General features: G+C 44.3%; 4 protein-coding genes across 5 annotated transcripts; 2 read left to right on the top strand and 2 right to left on the bottom strand.

Annotated features, from left to right (window-relative positions):
• The first annotated feature begins 404 nt into the window (after positions 1 to 404).
• LOC117847003 (transcription factor TGAL1) lies at positions 405 to 3,753 on the top strand. Of its 2 annotated transcripts, none has more exons than XM_034728139.2 (9): positions 405 to 636; positions 1,093 to 1,266; positions 1,566 to 1,640; positions 1,730 to 1,789; positions 1,887 to 1,964; positions 2,058 to 2,109; positions 2,192 to 2,460; positions 2,583 to 2,831; positions 2,971 to 3,753. In XM_034728139.2, the coding sequence occupies exons 2-9, from the start codon at positions 1,201 to 1,203 to the stop codon at positions 3,115 to 3,117; spliced, it is 996 nt and encodes a 331-aa protein (XP_034584030.1). In that variant the 5' UTR covers positions 405 to 636; positions 1,093 to 1,200; the 3' UTR covers positions 3,118 to 3,753. The 2 variants fall into 2 exon arrangements, with proteins under 2 accessions (XP_034584030.1, XP_034584025.1); XM_034728134.2 differs by having other exon boundaries at positions 1,085 to 1,266.
• LOC117847001 (glutamate-1-semialdehyde 2,1-aminomutase, chloroplastic) lies at positions 3,422 to 6,266 on the bottom strand. The gene is made up of 3 exons (XM_034728133.2): positions 6,026 to 6,266; positions 5,149 to 5,322; positions 3,422 to 4,710 (listed from the first exon to the last, which is right to left on the bottom strand). Exons 1-3 carry the CDS (start codon positions 6,203 to 6,205, stop codon positions 3,643 to 3,645), a joined length of 1,422 nt encoding a protein of 473 aa, XP_034584024.1. The 5' UTR covers positions 6,206 to 6,266; the 3' UTR covers positions 3,422 to 3,642.
• A 2,394-nt stretch (positions 6,267 to 8,660) lies between these two features.
• On the top strand, positions 8,661 to 13,717 carry LOC140222362 (putative disease resistance protein RGA3). Its single transcript, XM_072292721.1, has 2 exons — positions 8,661 to 12,047; positions 12,661 to 13,717. Exon 1 carries the CDS (start codon positions 8,661 to 8,663, stop codon positions 12,021 to 12,023), a length of 3,363 nt encoding a protein of 1,120 aa, XP_072148822.1. The 3' UTR covers positions 12,024 to 12,047; positions 12,661 to 13,717.
• An 8,854-nt stretch (positions 13,718 to 22,571) lies between these two features.
• LOC117847885 (cysteine-rich receptor-like protein kinase 15) lies at positions 22,572 to 25,881 on the bottom strand. Its single transcript, XM_034729181.2, has 7 exons — positions 25,001 to 25,881; positions 24,350 to 24,487; positions 24,129 to 24,259; positions 23,820 to 24,030; positions 23,481 to 23,718; positions 23,164 to 23,314; positions 22,572 to 23,077 (listed from the first exon to the last, which is right to left on the bottom strand). The coding sequence occupies exons 1-7, from the start codon at positions 25,845 to 25,847 to the stop codon at positions 22,760 to 22,762; spliced, it is 2,034 nt and encodes a 677-aa protein (XP_034585072.1). The 5' UTR covers positions 25,848 to 25,881; the 3' UTR covers positions 22,572 to 22,759.
• Between the last annotated feature and the right edge of the window lie 452 nt (positions 25,882 to 26,333).

The following is a 26,333-nucleotide window of genomic DNA, read 5'->3' as shown; positions in this document are numbered from 1 at the left end:
CGATCCATCCGATCCTTTGCCATTGCCCGGTCCTCGATAGCTTGAGTTTGGCGTGCGAGCTAGACGCGGACATTGCAGGTGCGAGCACTCTCCCAATCAGGCTGCAGCTTTTGCAAACTTTTTGGTGGATAGATTTCTCAAGATTCTCGGTTTGCATCAGGTCCAGCAAACTCTTGCGCGGGGGTGGGGGGTGTAGGCCGCGCTGCCTAATCCACGCAGTCCCGTTTTGCCCCATTACTGAATACTGACTGACTGGAGCAAAAGGTTCAGAGGCACATGCCGCTATGCCGCTACGCTATGGTATGGACGTAACTGTTCACTGAAAACTGCAACGCGCCCGTTGTGGACGGAAAAAGAAGTTTTGCCGCTGTCTACACATTTTCGTGATAGACTGCAATTCATGGTGGACTGGTGGTTACTGAATGCGTGCTGGACCTAGGACACGTATGGCAGGCCTAGAGATATTACTAGGGAATATATGTTCTATACACGATGTGCTACAGATATACCATATGTACAGGGACTTCAGAAGTCACAACACTACTCAGCTGCACATATGCCATCCAACTCGCCCGGGTTTCTGGCATTGAGGAGTCTGCAAGATCGGTTTGGAAGACATTGGCAACCCAACCACAGGTATGCTGCTAAATTCTCAATTTGCCGATGCAACCTGGTTTTGAACTATTCTGCTGAACAAGTAGTTTCAATTTTTCGGCTGCGCCAATTCGTTGTGTTAAGGAATTTTTTGGATGCTTAAGTTGATCCACTGGATAAATTCACAGTCTCGTTTTGCTCCCTGTTCTTTTGCTTATGATCATATCTTCCCATGCTCCAGCATTTTGGAATACTATTTAGCTGTTCTTTTGCTGAAGCTGGAATGTTGTCTTCAGAGCTCTTGTTCAATCCAGCCAACTAATCCCTTTCAGTTCGCTAGTTAGAGTAAGGTGTGCCTGTCATATTCTGTTCGTACCTGGTGAGTTGGTGACTGTTCCCAGTTTTCAAGAATGAGATACAATGGCTGTCTTAAGCTTTTATATGGTTCAAATTTATAGATTTTTCAATCTATTCTTTGTACTGTTGGAAGTGCTGCAGCCTGCAGCACCTGAAGTTGGACTTCAGTACATATAAGAGGAGAACAACCAAATCTGTCGGCTTGAGTTCTAAACAACAGGAAACACTGAGAGCTGGGAAGAGTCTGAGATGGCTTATGCAAGCCCTGGGACTGATACATCGACAGATCTAGATACTGACGAGAAGAATCAAATGGTACATACTGTTCTGAAAATATTTTTTTGTACAATTTCGTAGATGGTCAGTGCTTTACTAATGTGGATGTTAAACTTTTTCTTTAGGAGACAATACCATAAATTTTACATGAGTAAAACTTGAAAGTTTCTTTTGATGATTATGTCTTTTGAAATTTTAATGTATTATTCCTAAATAGAAAACACATGATTGTTGTTTTTCTATTCTGATGCAATTTTCAAGTCAAACAGTAGGAATTAATTTGCATTCAAGTAAAGTTACTTGATTCTTGGTATATACTGAACTTGTTTACTTATCAGTTGGAACTAGGACGGCTTGCTTCCCTTACAGCTTCCGGTTCTGGTGACAAATCAAACGACAAGCTAGGTCAAAAGGTATTTAAACTCTACACATTCACTGAAGGGACCATCTGCTGATTCTGTTGTTACATAACATACTACTCTTTTTACTGAGTTAATGGTAGGCACTCCGCCGTCTGGCCCAAAACCGTGAAGCTGCTAGGAAAAGCCGTCTAAGAAAGAAGGTAGTTTCATGTACCTGATGGTGGATCTCATTAGTATTTTCCTTGTGCATAAGGAATGCTCTTAAACTAAATTATTTATCCATTTCTTCATCCTCAGGCATATGTTGAGCAACTTGAGAATAGCAGGCTGAAACTTGCTCAACTGGAGCAGGAACTCCAGCGTGCTCGCAAACAGGTATGTTTGTCATCTTTTGATTTTTTGGATTCGACAAAAATCTGCAGTACCTGATGGCCAAATTGAACTTTTAGTAATTTCCTGCTTGTTCAGGGCATTTTTATTCCTACTCCGGGAGACCAGCCTCATTCAACTAGTGAAAATGGTAATTTGCTATTTTTTTGTGTTAAATGTTTAGGTCACACTATACAGTATCCGAATTAAGTTGTTTATCGTATTTCTTGGAGCTCTGGCATTTGACATGGGCTATGCACGGTGGCAAGAGGATCACAAGAAGCAGATAGATGAATTGAGGACTGCACTCAATGCACATGCCAGTGATGACGATCTTCGGCGTATTACTGATAGCATCATGGCTCACTACTGCGAAGCTTTCAGGCTTAAGGGTGCAGCAGCCAAGGCAGACGCTTTTCACGTGCTGTCAGCAATGTGGAAAACCCCTGTTGAGAGGTGTTTTCTATGGCTAGGTGGATTTCGACCGTCAGAGCTTCTTAAGGTTTATGATCTCTCTCACTTGTTCTTCACTGTATTGATGTACTTCTGTCAAAGCTGAAAGACACTCAGGGTTGTTTCTTACACTGATGGTTTTTTTTTTTTGGTTTTGTATTTTTACCACAGTTGCTTGCTAGTCATCTGGAACCCCTTACTGAGCAGCAGCTTGCCAGTATATGCAACCTGCAACAGTCCTCGCAACAGGCTGAGGAAGATCTTTCTCAGGGGGTGAAAGCACTGCAACAGTCGGTCGCGAAAACCCTTGCATCAGGACCCCTGTGTCCTGCAGGTTCTTCTGGTAGTGCTGCAGATTGCTCGGGGCAGATGGCAGTGGCAATTGGGGAGCTTGGCACTCTAGTAAACTTCCTTGAGGAGGTACACCTCCTTCAAACCATGGAACTTGTCATCAGTTCATCGCATCTTGTTTCTCGTTGATCAATGTGCTGTGATTGGTAAATTTACAGAAGCTTCTCATTTTTGGGGGGATCAAGATTGACGATCTCGTACCTTGCAGGCTGACAATCTGCGACTCCAGACTCTTCAGCAAATGCAGCGCATATTGACCACCCGCCAATCTGCGCGGGCGCTGCTTGCAATCAGCGACTATTCCTCCCGGCTACGCGCTCTGAGCTCTCTCTGGATTGCCCGTCCACGGGAATGAATTCAGTTGGCTCATCAGTTGGTCATGAGTGGGCACATCAATTTGTCATCAGTGACACATCAATGGGTATTCGATATCATTCAATAAATCTTGCTTGTGAACAGGAGTTTAGTCATTCCTTTCCCCGTGTGCCAACTATGTAAATATAAACATCCCCTTGTGCCAACTATGTAAAATGGGAATGTATTGCTTGTGAACAGGATTTAGAATTTTGCGTGTAATTTCGTTCATCACTTTAGTTTGCTGGTTTCATGTACATCCAGGCGACCAGGCATCCAGCAAATATAGAAGAGGAGAAAAAGGATGAAGCAGTTGTATCTGAACATCACTATAGCAACCGGTAATAGTCAACCACGGTTTTATTATCACTGCAAAAACACGATACGCTAAATTCAGAAAGGAGAGGAGCTACATAAGACGGTACCCTGCTGCTACTGCTGCACAATACAAAACTCAGGGGCGTGAAACTCAAAGTACATCACGATGAAGTAGCGAATCCGCTGGAACCTAGCGCGTGGCTGAACCCTATATCCGTTTCAGAACCTTCTCAGCAGCCTCGATAGTTTTCTCGATATCCTGGGAGGTGTGCGCCAGGCTGGTGAAACCCGCCTCGAACTGGGAGGGCGCCAGGTACACGCCCTCTTCCAGCATGCCCCGGTAGAACCTCCCGAACTTCTCGGTGTCACTCTTCTTGGCGTCCGCAAAGTTGTGAACTGGTCCGCCAGTGAAGAATACACCAAACATTCCTCTGATGTGTCCTCCACACATTTCGTGCCCTGTTTTGGCACCGGCATCCAGTATCCCACGGACGAGGTCACCAGTGATCTTGTCCAAGTATTCGTAAGTGCCGGGCTCCATCAGACGCTTGAGCGTGTGAATTCCAGCAGTCATGGCAAGTGGGTTTCCACTGAGAGTTCCTGCCTGGTACATTGGCCCTGCTGGGGCGACCATCTCCATGATTTCCCTCCTCCCACCATAAGCACCAACAGGGAGACCACCACCGATAACCTTACCCATGGTTGTCACGTCAGGGGTGATCCCAAAGTACTCTTGAGCCCCACCATAAGCCAAACGGAAACCGGTCATCACTTCATCAAAGACCAGGAGTGCACCATTCTGTTTGGTCAAGTCACGGAGGGCATTGAGAAAACCAGGCTGTGGCGGAATGAAGCCAGCATTGCCAACAACTGGCTCAAGGAAAACGGCAGCAATCTCCCCTTTGTTGTCCTCGAACAATTTCTTCACTGCCTCAGCATCATTGTATGCTGCTGTTAAAGTCTCACAGGTGGCTCCCTTGGGGACTCCAGGGGAGTCTGGGAGACCAAGGGTAGCAACACCACTGCCAGCTTTGACAAGGAAGGAATCAGCATGGCCATGGTAGCAGCCTTCAAACTTGATAATCTTCTCCCGCCCAGTGAACGCACGCACAAGGCGGAGTGCTCCCATGCAGGCTTCTGTCCCTGAATTGACAAAGCGGACCATTTCGACACTTGGTACGGCAGCGATGACCATCTCAGCCAATACATTCTCCAGCAGACATGGAGCACCAAAGCTAGTTCCTTTCTTTAGAGTTTCAATCAATGCAGCATTCACCTGAATCAAACAACATAAGTATGATGATTTTGGACTTAGCTTAGTCAATTCCTAAGCCAGCTTATATGAAATGTTACAGAATCAAGCATAGTTTTTTTCCTCCAATATTCAATAGTGGTTCAAAAATCATGCTATAAGTTAGCATATATTTGAATGTGAAGTAAAGTCACAATGTTTCACCAGTTTGATCTACAAAATCTGACTAAGAGAATTTTCATGACACATGTACAGCTTCAGAAAGTGTAGTATATTCAGAAGTGGGATGGAGATTAGTCAAATTAATACAATTAAATATTATAGCAAATAGAAGCAAGCTTTTCTGTCCAAAAAACATACACTCTTGCATAGGAAACACAGAAGCAAACCCACAGATTAACTAACAAGAAACATGTTCATACATTTCACATAACACAGTTACACAGATTATCAATGCCATACCTTATCATCTGCATGACCAATGATTGCAGGACCCCAGGAACCAACATAATCAATATATTCATTCCCATCCACATCCCACATACGAGAACCCTTTACAGAGTCAAAAACAATAGGCTGCCCACCAACAGATTTGAAGGCACGGACTGGCGAATTAACGCCTCCGGGCATCAACTCCTGAGAAACAGTGAAACATCAATTAATAAAATAGTAAAACATCATGAATGAAGAAAAAAATGTTAACAGCCAGAACTGACTGAGATATCAGATGGTGAAAAATACTAGTTAATACTGGCCCTGGTTATGAAAGACTCCACCATTTCATGAATTTTACATCCAATCTGGGTTGTACTCACATCTATCAGTGTAGCTTACCAGCTATAGATCCAAGATCTGGAGCATGACTCACAAAGAAATGGCTACTAGCTTTGACACATTAAAGTATCCCTTAAAGTAATGGGTGCTGCACCTAAGCAATGCATCGCAGCACAATTTCTTACAGAGATCATTCCACCTTCATGGATGTCACATGTATCAATTTGGTTCAGGAACGTAGTTGACCTTACTAGCTCACAATGCCGGTCCCATGCCCCCATCCAGACCTTTCCCAGCCCCCGGTTTCCATGTTCCAACCCATCTTTGACAATCCACCTCTAATTGCGTTACCGGCAACCCATGGGCGGAAATAAAGAAAAAGAAAACCAACCCAATCGACCGCAATTTCCACAGGCGAATCATTCCCCAAAGGTGGCCGCGAGCGCACGTCTCTTTCTTCGCAATTCACACCTCAATAGGCCACAAGGCTCTCCCAAACGAAAGGGAACCCTGGAGGAAGGCATTGAGGATGCGGCAAAGCGAAGGAATCGGAGAGGACCGGTACCTTGGCGGCGTTGAAGATCTCCTCGGACTTCTGCACCGTGTACGCCTTCTCGCCCTTCTCGACGGATATCGCGGCCCGCACCACCGACGGCCGAGCGCGGCGCCCGGCCAGGGCCCTCCTTGGGGTGGACGGCCGGGCCGAGATCCCGGAAGCCACGGCGGCGGCTGCTGCTCCGGCCATGTGGCTCGCGCTGGGCTTTCTCCTCTCGAGCGAGGTCGGTCGGGAGGGGGGAGCAGATGAGGAGGGGGATAAGAAATTCTGGAGGGGTTTGGTGCGATTGGGTCTTAAAAGCTCACGCGGGCCCACCAAACCATGACCTCGTCTCTTCTGTTTTTTTTTTCCCTTTCAAGACGAAACCAGGAAAGAGAGCAGCAGCGTGTAGCCTGCCTGGGCCGAAAAAATTTTAGGGGCCTGCCTCGGCTGGAGAGCGGGCTTGAAGCCCGCTAGGTTAAGTTATTGTACAGCCCGTGTACAACACGCTAAGTCATATACACGCCCATGTACAGCGCCAAGTTATTCAAGTTTAAATTAAATTTAAATTATACTGTGTACTAGGGTTCCGTGTACATTGTAAAATAACTGCGTGTCTTCTAAGGTAAAAAAATTATTTTTGTTGAAATTTGTACTGCTCCGTTAAGCCTCATAGCTCTCGTTTTCTTGTCAAGCAAAAAGAAAAAGGGAAAAATCCGGAACCCATCATATTTCATTAACCGGTGGGCACAGCCAAACCAGGGGCGCTAGTCAAGTGCGGCTGGACCAAATACTGGACAAAATTTGAGCAGATCGTTGCAAGATCCTGGAGAATACCTGGACAAGCTTAATATCTGTGTCAAAGATGTTTTTTTTTTCCTTCAGTAAGAAATAAACTGCATTTTTTTAATGGAAAGAATTGAAGATGAAGAATTCATGAAGGATTTTTCTCAAACAAGGAACGCAAAGTCAAATCCATAGCAGAACAAAGAGAGATTCGCTAAAAGTTACTGTGATTAATCGAGCAACTGTATTGTCAAAGCAGAAGTGTAGAATTGAAGATGTGGAAGCATTCATGAAGGATTTTTCTCAAACGAGGGAAACGAAGCCAAATTCATAGCAGAACAGAGATTGATTTACTAAAATTTACTGCGATTAATCGAGCAACTGTATTGTCAAAGCAGAAGTGTCTGCACTCTTTCCTTCACTGGTGTCCAACAACAACTAGAAAGCTCAGAGAACAAACGAAGAAACAACATGTAGAAACTAACAAGCTGACTTAAAAGAACAACAGTGTGTGAACATAAAAAGCAACAAACTTGGCTTCTGACCTTTCGGCATTTTAACATAAAAAGCTTAAAAGACTAGCAGGTGTGAACATGAAGAGTGCTAAGCAAGTGTAGCAAAACACGCACCTTCATCCATCAGGCACGTTATCCACTGAGCTGAGACTTGTGTGCACCTTATGATTCAGTCAATGTTGCTAGGTGTTGAGTAGCTGTAGGCCTGTAGCCGGAGCTGCTTTTCAAGATTTTCCATCCAATTCCAGCCCTACATGGTTGACTAGTGACAGTAGAAGGATATACAGTCCAACATGTTCCTTTCGTTGGTCTTTCCAGGAAGTTGCCAGGATTGATTCCTTAGCTTGAGTTCATACGAGGAAGCACAATTATACATAACATAACAGTGATGAATTGATTTTTTTTTGAAACGAGCCAACAAGAGAGCTGCTGCTATATTAAAAGAGAGGAAAAGCCCGACAGGTCATATACAAACGTACTATACAGGTTGTACACTCACATCCCCAAAACGGGGAGGCAGAACTCCGCTAAGACAACTAGTACAAAACGGACGCCTATCCTAAGAGAAAGTCCCAAGTGTTTAGCTCCCACAGCGACCCCACATTGCAGCTTGGTTCTTGATGCCGTCGGTTATCTGGGTAACCGTCTTTTGTTTGTGTTGGAAGATCCTCCGATTTCTCTCTAGCCAGATCTCCCAAAGAACGAGGATAATGAGGGTCCGCAACCCTTTCCCCGTTCCCCCCGACCATCGGGCTAGCTAGATTATGTATGGAGTCATGCCTATCCCAGCGGCTTGGATCAACGTTAGGGCATTACGTCCATGTGTTAATTTCCGTCCAAAATTAGCTGTGTGAAACTGCAATCGGTGAAAACGTGATACCCTGTTTCCTGCGCCGTGCTGCAAAGGGCGCAGGTTGGGAATTGATCACTTGTCCACTTCAGTGCTTGGCTGCATATAAGTCCTCACCGATACTTGCGATTGCGGTGCTCCATAAACAATATCTGAGATATATATCAAACAACTCAAATGAACTATACAAGTCATAGAAACACATGTACTGCATGGATAATTTTTTATGAAATAAACCATGCCTAGATCTCGTGGTTGAATTGAGTGCAAAATTAACATACGTCACAGATCCGACAACAGTTTCTAGAACCTATTTGCCAGCTGTTGCAGTAGCATGACAAAACAACAATATCAGAAGATTTATATTGCTTAAATTCTACTGGTAGCATGAGCAACGACTTCAGGGTCAATGGTAGAGAAAACTAAGTGTGCCCTCAAGCTCCCCCCCACCAGTATTCCCCATTTGCATCGCTAGGAGAGAGAGACAGTAGGCAAACCAAAGAGGGAAAAAACTATGCCGATTGGAGAAGCTGTGCTGTCTGCCTTCATGCAGGTACTTTTTGATAAAGTGATCTCAGCTGCTATTGGTGAGCTGAAATTCCCTCCAGACGTCACAGAGGAGCTGCAGAAATTATCGAGCAGCCTGTCGACAATTAAAGTTCATGTTGAAGATGCCGAGGAGCGGCAACTGAAGGATAAGGCCGCACGCAGCTGGCTTGCCAAGCTCAAGGAAGTCGCATATGAGATGGATGACTTGCTTGATGAATATGCAGCTGAGGCCCTCCAGTCCAAACTAGAAGGTCCGTCCAACCATGGCCATCTGAAGAAGGTTAGGAGCTGTTTCTGCTGCTTTTGGTTGGACAATTGTTTATTTAACCATAAGATAGTGCAGCAAATAAGGAAGATCGAGGAGAAGTTTGATAGGCTTGTCAAAGAAAGGCAGATTTTTGGTTCAATCATGATCAGTGGGACTGAAAGGCAGGAGATAAAAGAAAGGCCCAAGACAAGTTCACTGATTGATGACTCCAGTGTGTTTGGAAGAGAAGAAGATAAAGAGACCATCGTGAAGATGTTGCTAACCCCTAATAACTCAAATCATGCCAGCCTTTCCATTCTTCCCATAGTGGGTATGGGAGGACTAGGAAAGACCACTCTAACACAGCTTGTCTACAATGATGCAAGAGTAAAGGAGCATTTCCATTTAAGGTTGTGGTTGTGTGTTTCTGAGAATTTTGATGAGATGAAGCTTACAAAGGAAACCATTGAATCAGTTGCGAGTGGGTTCTCATCGGCCACAACAAACATGAACTTGCTTCAAGAAGACCTCTCAAAAAAGCTTCAAGGTAAAAGGTTTCTTCTAGTCCTTGATGATGTGTGGAATGAGGATCCTTTAAAATGGGACAGGTATCGCTGTGCTCTACTTACTGGGGAAAAGGGAAGCAGGATTGTAGTTACAACACGAAACAACCATGTGGGGAAACTAATGGGCGGGATGACTCCTTATCATCTAAAGCAGTTATCAGACAATGATTGCTGGCAGTTGTTCAAGAACCATGCATTTGTTGACGGTGACGCCAGTGCACACCCAGAATTGGAAATAATAGGCAAGGGCATTGTGAAGAAGTTGAAAGGCCTGCCACTAGCTGCAAAAGCAATAGGCAGTTTATTATGTACCAAGGACACAGAGGGTGATTGGAAAAACATATTAAAGAGTGAAATATGGGAGCTACCATCAGATAAGAACAATATACTGCCAGCTCTCAGATTGAGTTACAGTCATTTGCCTGCCATACTGAAGCAATGTTTTGCATTTTGTTCAGTCTTCCCCAAAGATTATATGTTTGAGAGAGGGAGATTGGTTCAGATCTGGATGGCCCTTGGGTTCATTCAGCCTCAAGGAAGTAGAAGGATGGAAGATATTGGGAGTAGCTATTTTGATGAATTAGTAAACAGGTCCTTCTTCCAACACCACAAAGATGGATATGTGATGCATGATGCCATGCATGACCTAGCCCAGTCTGTCTCTGTTGACGAATGCATAAGGCTGGATGACCCACCAAGAAGCCCTGTAAGAAGTTCTAGGCATCTATCATTCTCTTGTCACAATAGAAGTTGTACTTCATTTGAAGCTTTTCCTGAATTTAAAAGAGCTCGCACACTGCTACTGCTAAATGGATATAAATCAATGACGAGTTCTATCCCCAAAGATCTGTTCTGCAAGCTAAAATACCTCCACGTGCTTGAATTGCACCGACGAGACATTACTGAGCTGCCAGAATCTATTGGAAATTTAAAAATGCTTCGATATTTGAACCTTTCAGGAACTGGCATAACAAGGCTGCCCTCATCCATTGGTAGACTCTTCAGCTTGCAAACACTGAAGTTGCAACCCTGCCATGTATTAGATTACCTTCCAGAGAGCATAACCAATCTTGTAAATCTGCGATGCCTAGAAGCAAGACCAGAAGTGATCGCTGGCATAGCTGGAATAGGGAACTTGACTTGCCTTCAACATTTGGAAGAATTTGTTGTCCGTAAGGACAAAGGATACAAGATCAGTGAATTGAAGGAGATGCAGGGGATCACAGGACATATATGCATTAAGAATCTCGAGAATGTGGCTAGTGCGGAAGAGGCAAATGAAGCTTTACTAAGCAAGAAGACATACATCAACACTCTGCATCTTGTATGGTCCAATACGAGGCGCCTGACTTCAAAGAAAGCAGATAAAGATATGCAGGTACTTGAATACCTCCAACCGCATCATGAACTCAGTGAGCTGACAGTCAAGGCCTTTGAAGGCTTCTACTTTCCAAGTTGGTTAAGTAGACTCACTCACTTGCAAAATATCCACCTGTCTGACTGTACAAATTGTTCAGTTCTACCAGCGCTTGGAGTGCTGCCCCTACTCAAATTCTTAGTTATTGGGGGCTTCCATGGCATTATTCAGATCAATCAAGAGTTTTCAGGAACTAGTGGAGTTAAAGGGTTTCCATCACTGAAGGAACTCGTATTTGAAGATATGTCTAATCTAGAAACATGGGCTTCTGTACAAGACGGTCAGTTGCTTCCATCGCTCACAGAACTTGCAGTGATTGACTGCCCACTACTAGCGGAATTCCCATCTTTCCCATCATCAGTAGTGAAGCTCAAAATTTCTGAAACAGGATTCACTATTCTTCCAGAAATACACACTCCAAGCTCTCAGTTTCCATCATCTTTGGCATGCCTACAGATTCACCAGTGCCCAAACCTTACATCCTTAGAGCATGGACTCCTTTGCCAGAAATTATTGATGCTCCAGCAATTAACCATCACCAGCTGCCCAGAATTAACTGACCTGCCAGTTGAAGGATTCAGAGGCCTGACTGCTCTTAAGAGTATTCATATTTATGATTGTCCAAAGCTGGAACTATCACGACAGCATAGCTTGCTGCCCTCCATCCTTGAAGATCTACGCATCAGTTCATGCACCAATCTAATTAATCCTCTTCTTCAAGAGATTGATGAGATCTCCTCATTGACAAATCTTGCCATCACTGATTGTGCCAGCCTTCACTATTTTCCAGTAAAGCTCCCTGCCACTCTGCAAAAGTTGGAGATATTCCACTGCAGTAATCTGAGATGCTTGCCTCCTGGGCTAGAAGAAGCGTCGTGTTTAACAGCTATGACCATTGTGAAATGTCCTCTTATACCATGCTTGCCAGAACAGGCCCTCCCACAGTCACTGAAAGAATTGTACATCAAAGAATGCCCACTGATAACAGAGAGTTGCCAGGGAGAAGATTGGCATAAAATTGCTCATGTACCAACCATAGAGATTGAAGATGATGATAGTGCAATGAATGACTGGAGCATAAAAAGAAGATTATCCTGAAAGCATCATGAAAACACAACTGAGGTACGAACTAGATGCATCTTATGCTTCTGTAGGTTTGAATGTACTTTATATGTCAAGCCAAAAGCAGTAAGAAAAATTCTATAAACCTGTATCAGCAGCAATGTAGAACATGCAATCTTTGGGTTTGAACGCAGCATTATACCTTAGAACAACACAGCTGGAGAAATAGCCATTTCCAAATAAGAAAACTAAAATGAACCAATAAAGCACAACACTGTTCATCGCTACTATCACGAAAGCCTAATGTTTAATGTTTCTTAAAAGTTCCTTGGTCGGCAATTGTTTGCTTCACATCAGCCATCATGGCCCAAATTATATATTCTCAGGAAACAAAACTAACATTTTAACTGTGCCACGAGCAAGTTGTTCGTGTGTGCATGCATAGCAACACGTTTACAGAATATACTATCCAGGGCACTATACCACTAAAATATTTGTCGAGATACTGATAACGATATCCCATACTTGAGTACTGAAGCTATTGCAGCTCTCCATTGAATATGTAAAAAGGATTTAGATTTCTCATTTGTATACCTCTCTTTTTTATTTACCACTATTCTTAGTGTAAATTTGCAATACAGAGATTTTACCACTATTCTAATTTAACTGTCAGGGGGTGGTGAATTTTTCACCTATGATATGAAGAGAGAAAGCAAAGGTGATCTAATCGTGATCATCCCTGGGGTGCCAGCCACTAGCGCCAAACAACTTCATCACTCGGAGGAAGCCAATGGAGATCAGGGGTCTCATCTACGAATCAGCAAGCCGCGAATCAACCCGAGAACTCACCGTCTCCAAAGAGAAAGCCGCGTTCCAGATTGGCCGCACTCCTTCCTCTCCCATCCTCCAGGGGCTCCAATTTGTGGGGGCTGCGAGCGGCCGGAGGCGCACGCCGAAGCGGCTGCGGGCCGGAGGTGTTGGCTGGGCATCGCCGCACGCCCGCCCCGGGGAAAGCTGGTTTATGTTGCTTGCCTTGCTGGTGCGCCGCCGCCGGTGAGCCCCGTGGGGGCGTGGCGTGGCGTGGCGGCATGCGAAGAGTATTAATCCGGCCCAGCGAACGGTAAATAAGACGTGTGGGCGTGTGGCCCATCAAGCGAGACAGCATGGGCTGGGCTAGTGGATGGTGGCCTCCTTGCCGATTTAAAGGGATGAAGGTCACCAATGCCAAAAGAAGGTCTCGCGTAGTCGTGTTTGACTGTTTGCATTGCGTTGTTTGGAGTAGGCAAAATGGATGTTTGGATCTGTCAACGAGGGTAAGTTCGTACTTTAATTTTAAAATCAGCCAATCCAATTTATTTTTTTTTAAAAAAACTCATCTTTAAACTTGTCTTTATGCTGATGTTGGGCTGATACAAAAGGTACTTTTTCCCTTGGCTCCTTCTTCCTCTCCTCAATTTCCGTCGCTAAATACAATAACAGTATTATCCAAACCAAGTATGAGCACATAAATATTCACACATATTTATTGAGAGAGTATGAATAGTTTGAATGTATATCGTACCATGTGTATGTGAGCACGTGTTGATTTTAGAGTATGTGTACATATATTGAGTTGTATATGTACCAAAAGAGTATGAGTAAATACTTATTTGAGTATATAAATTTTTCATATTGAATTCTTATGAGCATAAGCATGACTTTAAAGAGTATTAGTACATTTTTTGAAATCATATTATGTGTTAATTAACAAATATATTTTTGTGTGTATATATTAAGGGAATATGAGCACATATATGTTTGGCCTACATGGACAAGGGCAAAATGATTTTTCGCATTAGTCTCATGCCAACAAAGTGTACGGACGAGTTGGACATAAAAACAAAAGTTGAGGGGAAGTTGAGGGACAAACTTGGTCCTCAGGTTGAAGTTAAGGGATCAAAATGCCTATTTCAACTTTGTAGGATACCTCAATCAGTTAACCGCAGCTATCAGGTGTCGTCATCAATGCCGATTTTAGTGTTTCTGTAAAAAAAAAACATTGCGCCAAGCATATGATGGCAAAGGCGTCCTGATGCATCCGGGAGTATTCTGCAAAGACCTTCAGCGGGGCATAGTGGCAGAGTCAAGGACGCGGTCAAGGCGAATGGACGCACGCGGTCTAGCCGTGTAGGAAAAAGGGCAAAGGCGGCGGGAGTCGGGCCACTCAACGGAAGCGACCTCTCTGTCTCAGGAAGCACCGGTCAGTCAACGTCTCCAGTCTCTTCCCCCTTTCGTAGTTTTTTTACTATACACAAAAGAGGCAAAAATGTAGAGTAAATTTGAGCACCCTGCTAGAAGGTAGGATGCCAAATAAATCTGGGACGCTAAATTTTGAAGTTGATAAAACAGTTAACTATGATAACTTTCTTAACCACCAATGCCAATGGCACTTTAGAAAATTGGAAAATAGTACACCCAAGTTTCATCTACACGAAATATCTGCCCCCCCCCCCTCTCTCTCTCTCTCACTAACTCTAGTGCCATGTTATAAAATTTATTTATGTGACATTCATTTAATTATAATGAACCCCATCGGGCAGGTCCAGCAAGAAAACCAATAGATGGTGTTGAGGCTCTAAACTTGCTCCGATGAGAATCTTCCATCATAGTCATAATTTATGTTCCTAATTTAAGGAGTCCAATCAATTTGTTTGGGCAAGTGGTTCCTAATTTCATGTGACTTTTGAGTTATCTGGAATTATCAAGTATAATTTTTATTAGCAAAAAAGTACATAAATAAAATCAGTTTTTTCAAATTGACCGATCAAGCAACTAATCATCGAGTAGTCATGACTAATCAGGCATGTCTAGTCAAGCGACTTGCTTTAGAGCGTATAACTTGGACTTCAGCTCAGTAGTAAGCCTACCTGGTAAGCCCACATCTGATCGGTTTCTTGATCGGTTCCTTACCTAGCCCGATTTGCAGCTGCCACCATTCACGGAGATGGAAAATCTCTAGTTTATCTAGCTCTGTGCTCTACTTGATTGTTTGTATTTTCCAATTTTCACTTGTAGATATAGGTACTCTGCCTTAAAGTGGCAACTGACTAAGTCGTTACAGACTGTCATGTCCCAATTTTTAACTTGCATATGCAGGTATTCTGCCTCAAAAAGGCAACATACTAGACTATAAATTGCCCTGGACTGAGTGGTCGACTAGCCCAAAACTAATCACGATTAATCAATGTCTAGTCACAATGAATCGCGCGACTAGGCTCGATTTAATGATTTGAAAATATTGAATAAAATTACATATTGTTTAGTCTAACAAATGTTATCTCTTATTCACCTATTACACATTATATAGCCTAAAATTAGAGGATTTATTAATGGTTGGAAAAATGAGAGCCGTCCATTCAGAGTAATCGCACGTTGGAAAGATATGAAGTATCTCTATAGCATGATTTTAGTTGAATACATAAATGTGTGCTCATTTTAGAAATGACAGGAAACATGGGAACGAACGTTAAAAACTATTCCACCCAAAGTAGCAGAAATGAAACAAAATTTGCATGGGCATGACAAAAAAGCAAAACCAATAAACATTTATGTGTCTAGACCGGATAAAATGCCAAAAAGAGGGCACAGAGGCTTATAGCTAAGATGCTCCTTAAATATAATAAGAGGCTATGGGAAAGAACGTGATGTTTAGTTGTACCATTCAAATGATGAATGGTATTCCCAAAAGGCTGAAACAGCTACGGTTCAGAATTTTCCACTACGACTACGACAGGTGCAGGAAGCAGCCGCACGGTCAGGAATACAGCTCTCATTGTCTCAATTCCTGTTGCTGATGAATGCTGTCTATATCTGCGAGAAGAACAGAAAACCAAACAAGCATGTGCAGATTGCAAGAGACGGTAAGTGCCGAAGAAGCAACGTCTCAGGTCGTCAGCGTATCTGACGAACAATGTGACGCAACCGTTAGGCTTGACTCTTTCATTTCCTCTTGTAAACAGGATATGGAGATGATGAAGAATGGGAATCCAGTACGATTGAGTACTCTGCGAGCTGCCACTGACAACTTTTCAGAAGAAAATAAGTAATTTTAATCCTCGAGCCTGAAAATTAATGGGTATACTGCCTAGTACATGCCTAATAGTCTTTCTCGCGAGACATACGATGGTCTGACCTCAAGGTTCTTCAGGGCACGCTAGAAGATGGGCAGGAAATTGCAGTGAAGAAATTGTCGAAAATCTCACAGCAAGGGCATGTCGAAATGAAGAACGAGGTCGTCCTGGCTGCAAAGCTCCAGCACAAAAACTTGGTGCGCCTACTCGGCTTCTGCATCGAGGAAGGAGAGAAGCTCCTTGTCTACGAGTTCCTCAGCAACAAGAGCCTCGATAAAATCATTTCCGGTGAATGAATCAGATGAACATAATTCTACTATCATTTCATGTCATGTCACTCGATCGGTCTTTTTTTTTTTTTTTGCTAAGTGAAAAAAAAACTTTTCAGGTCCTGCAGGTGAACAGGAGCTAAGCTGGGGGCAGAGGAAAAATATCATCGAAGGGATCGGCAGAAGGCTGATTCAAGGTTGACGGTTATCCACCGGGATCTCAAGGCTGGCAACATCTTGCTTGACGCGGACATGAACCCCAAGATCTCGGTCTTTGGCTTGGCAAGGTCGTTTAGCATCGATGCGAGCGTAGCAAACACAAACCACGTTGCTGGAACTCAGTAAGTTAATTTGGTGCCTCCGAGTTCCTTTTGTTTTTACTCCAGAAGTGCCAGTCTCTGATTTCCATTAGCAAGGATTTTACCATCTATCTGTATCACCTGACATGTCGTGTCTTCGAGATGCAGTGGATACATGGCACCAGAGTACGCCCAGCACGGCATCTTCTCTGCCAAGTCAGATGTTCTCAGCTACGGCGTCCTTGTCCTGGAGATCATCACCGGCCGGCGTGCTTATGAACATCTCCTAGAATGTGTAAGCTCTAACATTTGAATGAGAGCAAGCGTTACAGTTTGAGTATAGTAGCAGCTTACTGCAATAGAGAGTGAGAGAGCAGTGGCGAATCTAGGACAAAATTTTGAATATCACAAAAGCCTAATAAAGTGTCTTCGAAACATTTTGAAATCCACAGTTAAAGACGAAATTTGCAACACAATAATTCAAATTAGTAAGATGGCCCGCGCAAATAGCGTGGGTAGCTAGCTTTTCTCCATGCTAACATTTGGTCTTTTTTTACTTGAAAAAATGTTCAAATAATTTTTTTATTCCACTTTGTTATATTTTGTCCAAATGGTCGTGACCAAGTTATCGTCCTTTTTATAATAATATTTTTTAGCCCAAGACATGAATTCGTGATAAAATGGAATACCGATGTTGAAATATAGTTTTTTATGTTCAAGTAATATAACTTTTTTTTCTTCTTATGATGTTAATTAGTTTTTGTTACTATTAGAAATTGTATTAGGTTTTAATAAGAAGATATAGGTGACTTAATAGTTTTTAAATAGTCAGTTATTGAGAGGAATTGGCAAATGCAGTCCAGTCGCACTTAGCCCAATTATTATGTCTAATTGAGCTATAGTTTCTAGCATATAATTTACTCGTGTCTTCAATCTTGTGTTGGTGGATGCATTCATTGGTGAGTTGACAAAGCTACCCTTCAGCCACACTGGCATTGCATATTCACTTTTTTACATAGGTGGTGTGATATGATGTTGAGAGGTTGACCTTCTTGAATTTCCTCCGATCTTCCACTCTGCCAACCCTATTTACTACGTTTTTAGATGCTGTTTTTGACCTTATTTTCTCATCTGACTTCATCAAGATCTTCGGCCGGGTGCTTTTATCTCTACGGTACATAGCATTTTCCATCGATCGAGTAGATATATCTTTTTCGTGTGGTACTCTCTTGAAGATTTCACAATTTTTTGTTTTTTTGTAAAATTAATTGTGCAAGGAAACTAACTAACCGGGAACACTTAGTGCACTCTTTTAGATTTTATTTGTAATGTTATTATGCTTTTATTTTAAATTTTCTTATTTTATTATAAAATAATATATTTTATATTCCATATATGTATGCTTTTGTAGGAGAAGTTATTGTAATATAATTTCAATATAGTATAATTTTAAATGAATTTGCAAATAAAGTTATATGGAGATTGTCCAATGCTATTATTTTGGCCCATCGACCTAGACCAATGCTCTACCTATTTTTTATCCTTTTTTCCCTCCTCAGATTCGTTTCCCTTCCTGGTAACTGAGCAGCCCTGCAACTTCAATTGTGTACCTCTTCTTGGAGCTGTGACGGAGCATCCAAGAGGTGTGGTTTGAGTTTTCTGCCTTGTCTACTTTCCAGGGCTTGCTAGCTGTGCCAATCCTTACTTCTTCCTATTCTCTAACGACACTCTCAACATCATCGTCTTCTTTGACGGGGTCTTTGGTGCAATATGCCTAGCCCGTTTTACTACTTATTACATCGTCTTCTTTGACGGGATCTTTGGTGCAATATGCCTAGCCCGTTTTACTACTTATTAAGACCGAGTATGCCGTCCGCTTTGTTGGCGGCATCAGCTTCTCTTCCCGTTGGAGATCAGGCCATCCACTTTTGTCACATTCTGGATGTGAATGAAGTTATTATCTTTGATTCCTCTAGGTCATGATGCTAAAGACATAATTTCATATCTGCATCAATTTGTGTAAAATCATTACTTGTGTGGGTGCCAACATTCGTAGTCGAATGCACCATCCATGGCACAGCCCCAGTTTCCATGGTGAGAGGTGTCATCTATGATGCCTCTTCCATCAATGATCTGCACTGTGCGTGGCGGCTTCATAGAATTTAAAACCTTCCTCTCCTAATTCAGATTTAGCTATTAACTAATTATATTATACATGGTCTCACTTTCCAATCTCAATGATCATTCTAATTCCAAAACTAGTTATTTATTAATTATATTTTTTTCATAGACACTTTAATTATTTGTCTGTTTTGCTTCCCAATTTGTATACAATTCAATTACTAATATGTTGTGTTTTTAAATTCTAAATTTATCTATTTATTAATCGTATTCAACATTGACCCTTTGGGTTTAGTGAAGACTGCAGATCTCCATAAATTCAGCAATGTGTATCTGCTCATATTTTTATGGGAATTGTAATGAAATATTTCTAGGCTTTCTATGTGGAATTACTATTCTTTGTCTACCATAAAATCAGGAGAAAGAATACATCATTGCATATTGAGGATTAGTATTCATCCACGTTGCCACAAAGCTACCCAGCCTGATCATCCATGATTGTTTTGTCTCTATACAACACCTTGGACAATTAGCAAGGGGAGTTCTGATTCCCCGTCAATTCAGCAGAAACATTTTCTTTCCATGTGCAGAACCTTCAGCTCGCTCTGCCTGTTTGCTCATTAAGGCAGAGGTGGTCACCGAAGCAAACCCTTCTAGTCTATCATTGTCTCTCCCTGCTGCTCACTCTTCGCGACCTTCTTATCCACTTCAACGCGCACGCCAAAACGCAAGAGAGCTCTCGGTGCGGGGCTTGAAGGAGGACACGGACCTAGAGACATTCACATAAGGATAGGGAAGCGACAAATAGCATGGAGTGAAGAGCAACGATGGATGAATTGTCGATGATAAAGACCAACTCACAGTTTCTCGGCATCTAAACAACAGCTTGCCTTAGCAGCTTCATGAAATTCCTGACGGCATAATTTCATGGTGCCCACCCACCGGTTGTGGCACGGGCCGGCGGGCCGCAACTTAATCATCTAGCCAGAAGTTTATTTTTTTATAAGAGACGTCTGGTTATTCATCTCGACTGTTATCGTTGGGCTCGCTATTTTCTACTTGTACGTCGTCATTGCATCCTTCGTCTAAGGCAAATTGTCAATTACAAACTCGTGGGTCTTTTCATATTGAAATTACATCGCATCTTTACTATGGTCACGACTGTCTTTCGCCCTATCTTTTGATTATCGTCACGACCACATCTCGTGAGAAGGGCAAGACTCAGCTACGACCTGCGAAGGAGACACGATGCCCTTGCTGCTGGGTTTTTTTTTATAAAGTTCCTGCTGGGGTTAAATAAACTAAGGTTATATACATGCCTCGAGGTCCACTATAGATTTAATTTGGGTACAAAGAAGCATACCCATTTAAACAGTTATGAGAGGCAGGATATTCCTTTTCCTAATGTGAAGGGTTAAAGGGTCCGGATAGATTTTAAATCAGGAGTTGGCATTGAATCTATATTGCTATAATCAGATCCATGAAAATTGACGATACATGTAGTTTTCTTTTTTTTAATTCTGAATTTTTAACTTATTAGTCGTATTTGATATATGGAGCCTTTAAATTATTTTAGACTGTCAGATCTTTATAAAATCCAACGGTGTATATTCTTCTCTTTTTGGATTAACGTGAGAATTTCTAGACCATCTCAATGAACGTGGTGGCTTCTTTTAACACTATTGTATTAAGATAATAGATAAGATTACAATGCTATTTCTTTTCTTCGGATCAATGCTATTTCTTTTCTTCGGATCTATGTTTTTCTAATGGTCATGAAAGTCTCTTTCTTTCAACCATAAGGATTTTTGGTGATTTTGCGCCTACTTTGAAGTGTAATTGTGTTTTTACCCTTATTTTTTTAATTTTGTGATTTTGCCTCAACGATTCACAAGTCAATGCGATTTTACCCTTTGTCTTTGCGTATTTGCCCCTGTTTTGATCGTTGACTAGGGGCAAAATCGTATTGATTTGTGAATAGTTGAGGGTAAAATCACAAAGTTGAGAAAACGAGAGCAAAATCACAATTCCACATCAAAGTAGAGTTAAGAACACAAATACCCCAAAAAAATGATCAAGAAAGTCTCCGCTATATCATCATCGTTTGAAGAAAGTGTCTCGCTCAATGGAGATGACTAAACAATAATCCAAAAGATAATGGCTCATCCTAATTCTCTTTCTTGCCCTTCGACTGTACAATGCGAGCGCCATGAAATTACAAATCGCAATGGAGCCTACAATCCGCGGCAGTACAACAACCTTATGCCTATCAATTATCATGGCTACCCATCCTGCAACACAAAATCCGAGCTAATTAGCTTGCTAGAATGCTATCTTGTCGCTTGGTGCTTGCAAATCGCAGAGAGTGCCCTGGCTAGCTTCTTCCTCCTTGCTGGGCACTAGCAAGTGCGCCAGCCGAGGGTGCCGATGCGTGCACGCCGCTGTTCACCGGATCCAATACGTTGCTGCCGAAGCACGCACCATCGCCTCCAGACTCCGTCCCTAACTGCCGCCCGGACTTGGCCTGCGCAGCCGCGCGCGCCGAGCCGCCCACCCCAAAGCCCAAACCTGCTGCTTGCTTCGTTGGGACTTGGGAGGGCTAAATCCAGAAGGTTATTTGGGCTGATTCTTAGAATGGGCCTCGGCCCACCCTTTATCTAACTCTGGCCATGCATGGGCGGGCACAGCCAGGTTTGGAGTCACTGGAGCCTTGGGAGCGTGAACCAGCTGCTCGGCGGATACCCGGCCGACGAGCCGGGTAAGCATGAGATGCTGAAGCTACATCGGCCTGCTCTGCGTCCAAGAGGATCCGCAACTCCGGCCCACCATGGCATCCGTTCTCCACATGATCAAACACCGCATCATGACAATGTCGGCGCCAACCAAACCGGCCTTCGTGAGCCTTGGACCTGGAGAGAGGCAGAGGGCGGCAGCTCCGGAGTCATCGATCAACGAAGCTTCTGTCTCTGACTTGGAGCCGCGTTGATGGGTCAGCATGGACACCGTCGATCAATCAATTCTTAAAAAGGCTGCTCAAAGGTAAAAGGGCACAAAAGAGTGACTTGATGTGTTCAATTCAGAAATAGGGGTGTTTGTTCCACGGGTCAAGGTTTAGTCCATGTCACATCAAATGATTAGGTACTAATTAGGAGGACTAAATATGAACTAATTATAAAATCAATTGCACAGACGGAGGCTAATTCGCAAGACGAATCTATTAAATCTAATTACTCCATGATTTGGCAATGTGATGCTACAGTAAATATGTGCTAATCATGAATTAATTAGACTTAATAGATTCGTCTCGCGAATTAGCCTCCATTTGTGCGATTGGTTTTGTAATTAGTCTATGTTAATACTCCTAATTAGTATCTAAACATTCGATGTGACACGACTAGTGGAACTAAACACCCCCTTAGGTTCCACGAACTAAAGTTTAGTCCATATCACATCGGGGGTGTTTGGTTCCACGGACAAATCTACTATCTCGGGATATCTTTTGGTAGGTTTGCGGGTATAAAACACCGACACAAGGTATGGCAGCATGTTTGATCATTTATGTTTGTGCTTCTGCGGTCAAAGAGGAGAAATTGCCCAATAACAACCAAAGTACAGCATCCGGATCGTCAAGGATGGGGGAAGAGGAAGACAATAGACAGATTTAGTTTGGTGGCAGCAAACGGGAACAGCGATTGCTGAGGACGATTTTGTGCCTGCTGGGCCGCCGATGGATGCGCCAAATCCAACCAAAAATGATCCTTTTGTTTTGTGAAGACAAAAGGCAACTTGATCTACGAAGAATTTATTGGTCCAAGGTTTCCAACAAAAATAATCAAATCCCTCGTACAAAACCTGTTTAAAAACAACACAAACAAAGGCGTAATTCAAAACTAGACTAGATGAAAGTTCGAGCCCATCAATCACTGTTCGTTGATCGATCGACGTCGTCCATGCTGCCGAGTACAGATGATCTATCAACGCGGCTCCAAGTCAGAAACGGAAACGTCATTGATGGAGTGCTCTCGAGACCCAACGGTGTTGTTCCTCACGGTCCCCTGCGCGTCCGCACGTCCGGGAACCGCGTACGCTGGCGCGGCGGGCGCCGGCAGCGTGATGGAGCGGCTGTTGAGCATGACGACGACGGACGCCATGCTGGGCCGGAGCTGCGGATCCTCCTGGACGCAGAGCAGCCCGACATGGATGCACCTCAGCATCTCCTGCGGCCGCCGGCCCTCGCCGGGGCACCCCTCGAGCAGCGGCTGCACGCTCCCGCGGCTCCAGTGCCTCCAGACCTGCCCATGCATGTCAAGGATTAATCGTCCATTAATCCAGCACGAAACAAAGTTTTAATTGAGGGATCCGTTCGAATGTTAATCACATAGGTGAGCAGATCTTCAGAGGGTCCAGACGCATGCGTGAAGGTGTTGCGCCGGCCAGTGACGATCTCCAGGACGAGGACGCCGTAGCTGAAAACGTCTGATTTCGCCGAGAAGATGCCGTGCAGGGCGTACTCCGGCGACATGTACCCGCTGCGTTTCAAAGACGTGCACGGTAACACAAATGAATGGTACTACCATTACCATAGTACCACTACTATATACTACATCCATGCTCGTGATCGCCATGGGTTAAATACTGGAACTCGGGGGCTGGCGGCAAACTTACTAGGTCCTGCCCTCAAAAAAAAAAACTTACTAGGTCCCGGCAATGCGGCTGGTGTTTCCGACGCTCGAGTCGATGTTGAACAGCTTGGCCAAGCCGAAGTCGGAGATCTTGGGGTTCATGTCCGCGTCCAGCAATATGTTGCTCGCCTTGAGATCGCGGTGGATGATGGTCAACCTCGAGTCCTCGTGGAGGTAAAGGAGCCCTCGGCCGATCCCCTCGATAATCTTCTGCCTCAGTCCCCAGCCCAGCTCCTGCTGCCGAGCAGGATCTGCCAGTTCAATTTACTGAAATCGTTAGCGAACGGAATGTCCTAGTCATCTGGACCAAAATGACAGTATTATTAGGATTATGGTTGTCTGAATGCAGCACCGAAGAGGATCTTGTCTAGGCTGTTGTTGGTTAGGAACTCGTAGACGAGGAGCCTCTCGTGTTCCTCGATGCAGCAGCCGAGCAGTCGCACCAAGTTCCTGTGCTGGAGCTTTGCCAACAGAAAAACCTCGTTCTTCATCTCCACTTGTCCTTGCTGCGAAGTTGCTGACAATCTCTTCACTGCAATGTCCTGCCCGTTTTGCAGTGTACCCTGAAGAACATTGAGACCATAGTATCATCAACTATTCGTTCGTGCGAGGTCAGGTTTCTGGGATTAATTTTCAGGTTCCAGGTATAAAAGTTTGTTACTTTGTAGACATGCCCAAACCCGCCTTCGCCCAGCTTGTTTTCTTCTGAAAAGTTGTCGGTGGCAGCTCGCAGCGTGCTCAAATCATACAATAGAGACTCTGAGCTTCTCATTTCTTCAGCATCTGAATGCACTGTTCATAAAAGAACTCGAAAAACTCAAGTTACTCTGAACATTGCACTACAATATTCGTCAAATATACTGGCATTGTTTCAGCACTTACTGTTGCTTGCAACCGGCACATGCTTGCGTGGTTTTCTGTTCCTCTTGCAGAGACAGGCAGAAACTAGCAGCAGCACTAGCAGCCCAACAGCGACAGGAATTGACACGAGAAGAGCCGTCGTGACCGTGCGACTACTCCCTGCACAGACCGTGATGTTCGTCCAAGATTCAAGCTCGTTTCAAAAAATTCAGAACCGAAGTTACTTCAAACTTATCGCATTGTTCGGTCATGCCCAACACCTAAAATTCAACTATGATACTACTTCCGTCCCAAAATACTATTTATTTTATTTTTTAGACACATTATATAACTATACATCTAGGTGCATATCAAAATCTATATATTTAGAAAAATCAAACACAAATTTGGGAGGGAGAGGGTAATAAAGAGCAAAATGTTTTTCAACAACAATGACGTCACGACTCTCCAAAAAGATGGAGACAGTTCATCTTATGGCACGGGTATTTTTCAAGAGCAAAACTTATCATTTTTGCCCAGTCAAGACGCCAGAGTGTTTTACGGTACGGGTGATGCCGTGTTGGACGCGTCGACGAAGCGACAACAGCAGAGTACAGAGCCACAGCAACTGTCAACTATCAAGCGCGTAAGGAAAGTGATTGGACTACGGGAGATAGGAGACCTTGAACTCACCGTTGCTTCCTGGGCCCGAGTGATCGCTGCCGTTGACGGGCCCTCCTCCCGGGGTCGGCGCCGGCGACATCGCGGCCTCGGCGGCATGGGCGTTGTAGAACGGGTACACCTCGTACCGGACGGAGCAGGTCCGGAAGATGACCCGGCCGCCCTGCTTCCGGTCGCAGCAGCTCGGGATGGACGCGACGGCTCTGGTGAGGCAGCGGTTGCAGTCGTCGGCGGCGAGGTCCCGCGTGCACTGCGCCATGCCGAAGATGTTCACGAAGGGCGTGAGGCCTGTCTCGCCGGCCGCGAACATTTGCGGGGACGCGTACGCCACCTTCGCCGTGAGGTTACCCATCAGCGCGCCGAGCCGCGAACTGAACTCCTCCGGCTGCGTCATGTTCTGCGTGTTACACATGCAGGCCCACGCCGACGTGTCGACGACGCCGGAGAAGCTCGCGTTGGAGTGCCGCAGAAGGCAGCCGTCGTTGATGAGCATGGCGCTCTTCTGGCCGGGGCACATGGCGGTCATGTCCCGCGCCGAGCCGTCGAGGCACGCGCGGCAGTCCGACGCGTTGAGGTCGGCGCGGCACTGCGCGAGGCCGTACGCCTGGTCGGGCGCGGAGCCTGTGACGTTCTCGGCGAACCCGGAGGACGCGGCCACGGCGGCGGGGAGGAAGGAGAGGAGTGCGATGAGGTTGGCCTGGAACGCGCTGCCGCGCGTGTAGTTCGTGTTGCTCGGGCAGTCGTCGAACTGTATCCCTCGCTTGTCGGCGTTGGTGGTTAAGGCGAAGAGGGAGGAGCTGAGGAGGAGGAGGGGGAGCAGCCTGGACATGGCTCCCGCTCCCGTGGAAGGTGGCTGCATGCTAGTTTCTGTAACGTGCTCTGCTTTCCACGTGCTAAACTGCTGTCTGCTATATCCTAGTGCCTCCTAACCTTTTACCACCCTGTGCATTGCAATAAGACCAAACTGCCCATAAGATTTGCTGAAAATTACCGGGCATCCCTCGCTAAGCCACGCTCAGAGAAATTATAGACACGCTATCCAGAGATCAAACAGAACAAACTCAGTTTCTATAATCCTTAATTATAGACACGCTCAGTTTCTATCTAGCTAACCAAGCGAGCTCTTAGACGAGAAACAACAAAACAGAAAGAAAAGATGTTTTTTGTTTTGAATGACTACTCAACATTCTGAGTGATTTTCGTTGACGCGTCAGTCAATTTTTCGGCTATTCAGAACGTGACACGTAGCAGGGGGGGGGGGGGGGGGTTGGGCGCTGTCTAGGAAACGGCTAATGCTAATAGCAAAATCAGCAGGATAATGATGTGCCGGTCTAGAAGAAAAAAT

The sequence above is a fragment of the Setaria viridis genome, chromosome 3 (assembly GCF_005286985.2).
Source record: "Setaria viridis chromosome 3, Setaria_viridis_v4.0, whole genome shotgun sequence".
Taxonomy (NCBI): Eukaryota; Viridiplantae; Streptophyta; class Magnoliopsida; order Poales; family Poaceae; genus Setaria; species Setaria viridis.
The sequence above is the reverse complement of the archived record's forward strand: the minus strand, read 5'-3'. Positions and strand labels throughout refer to the sequence as shown.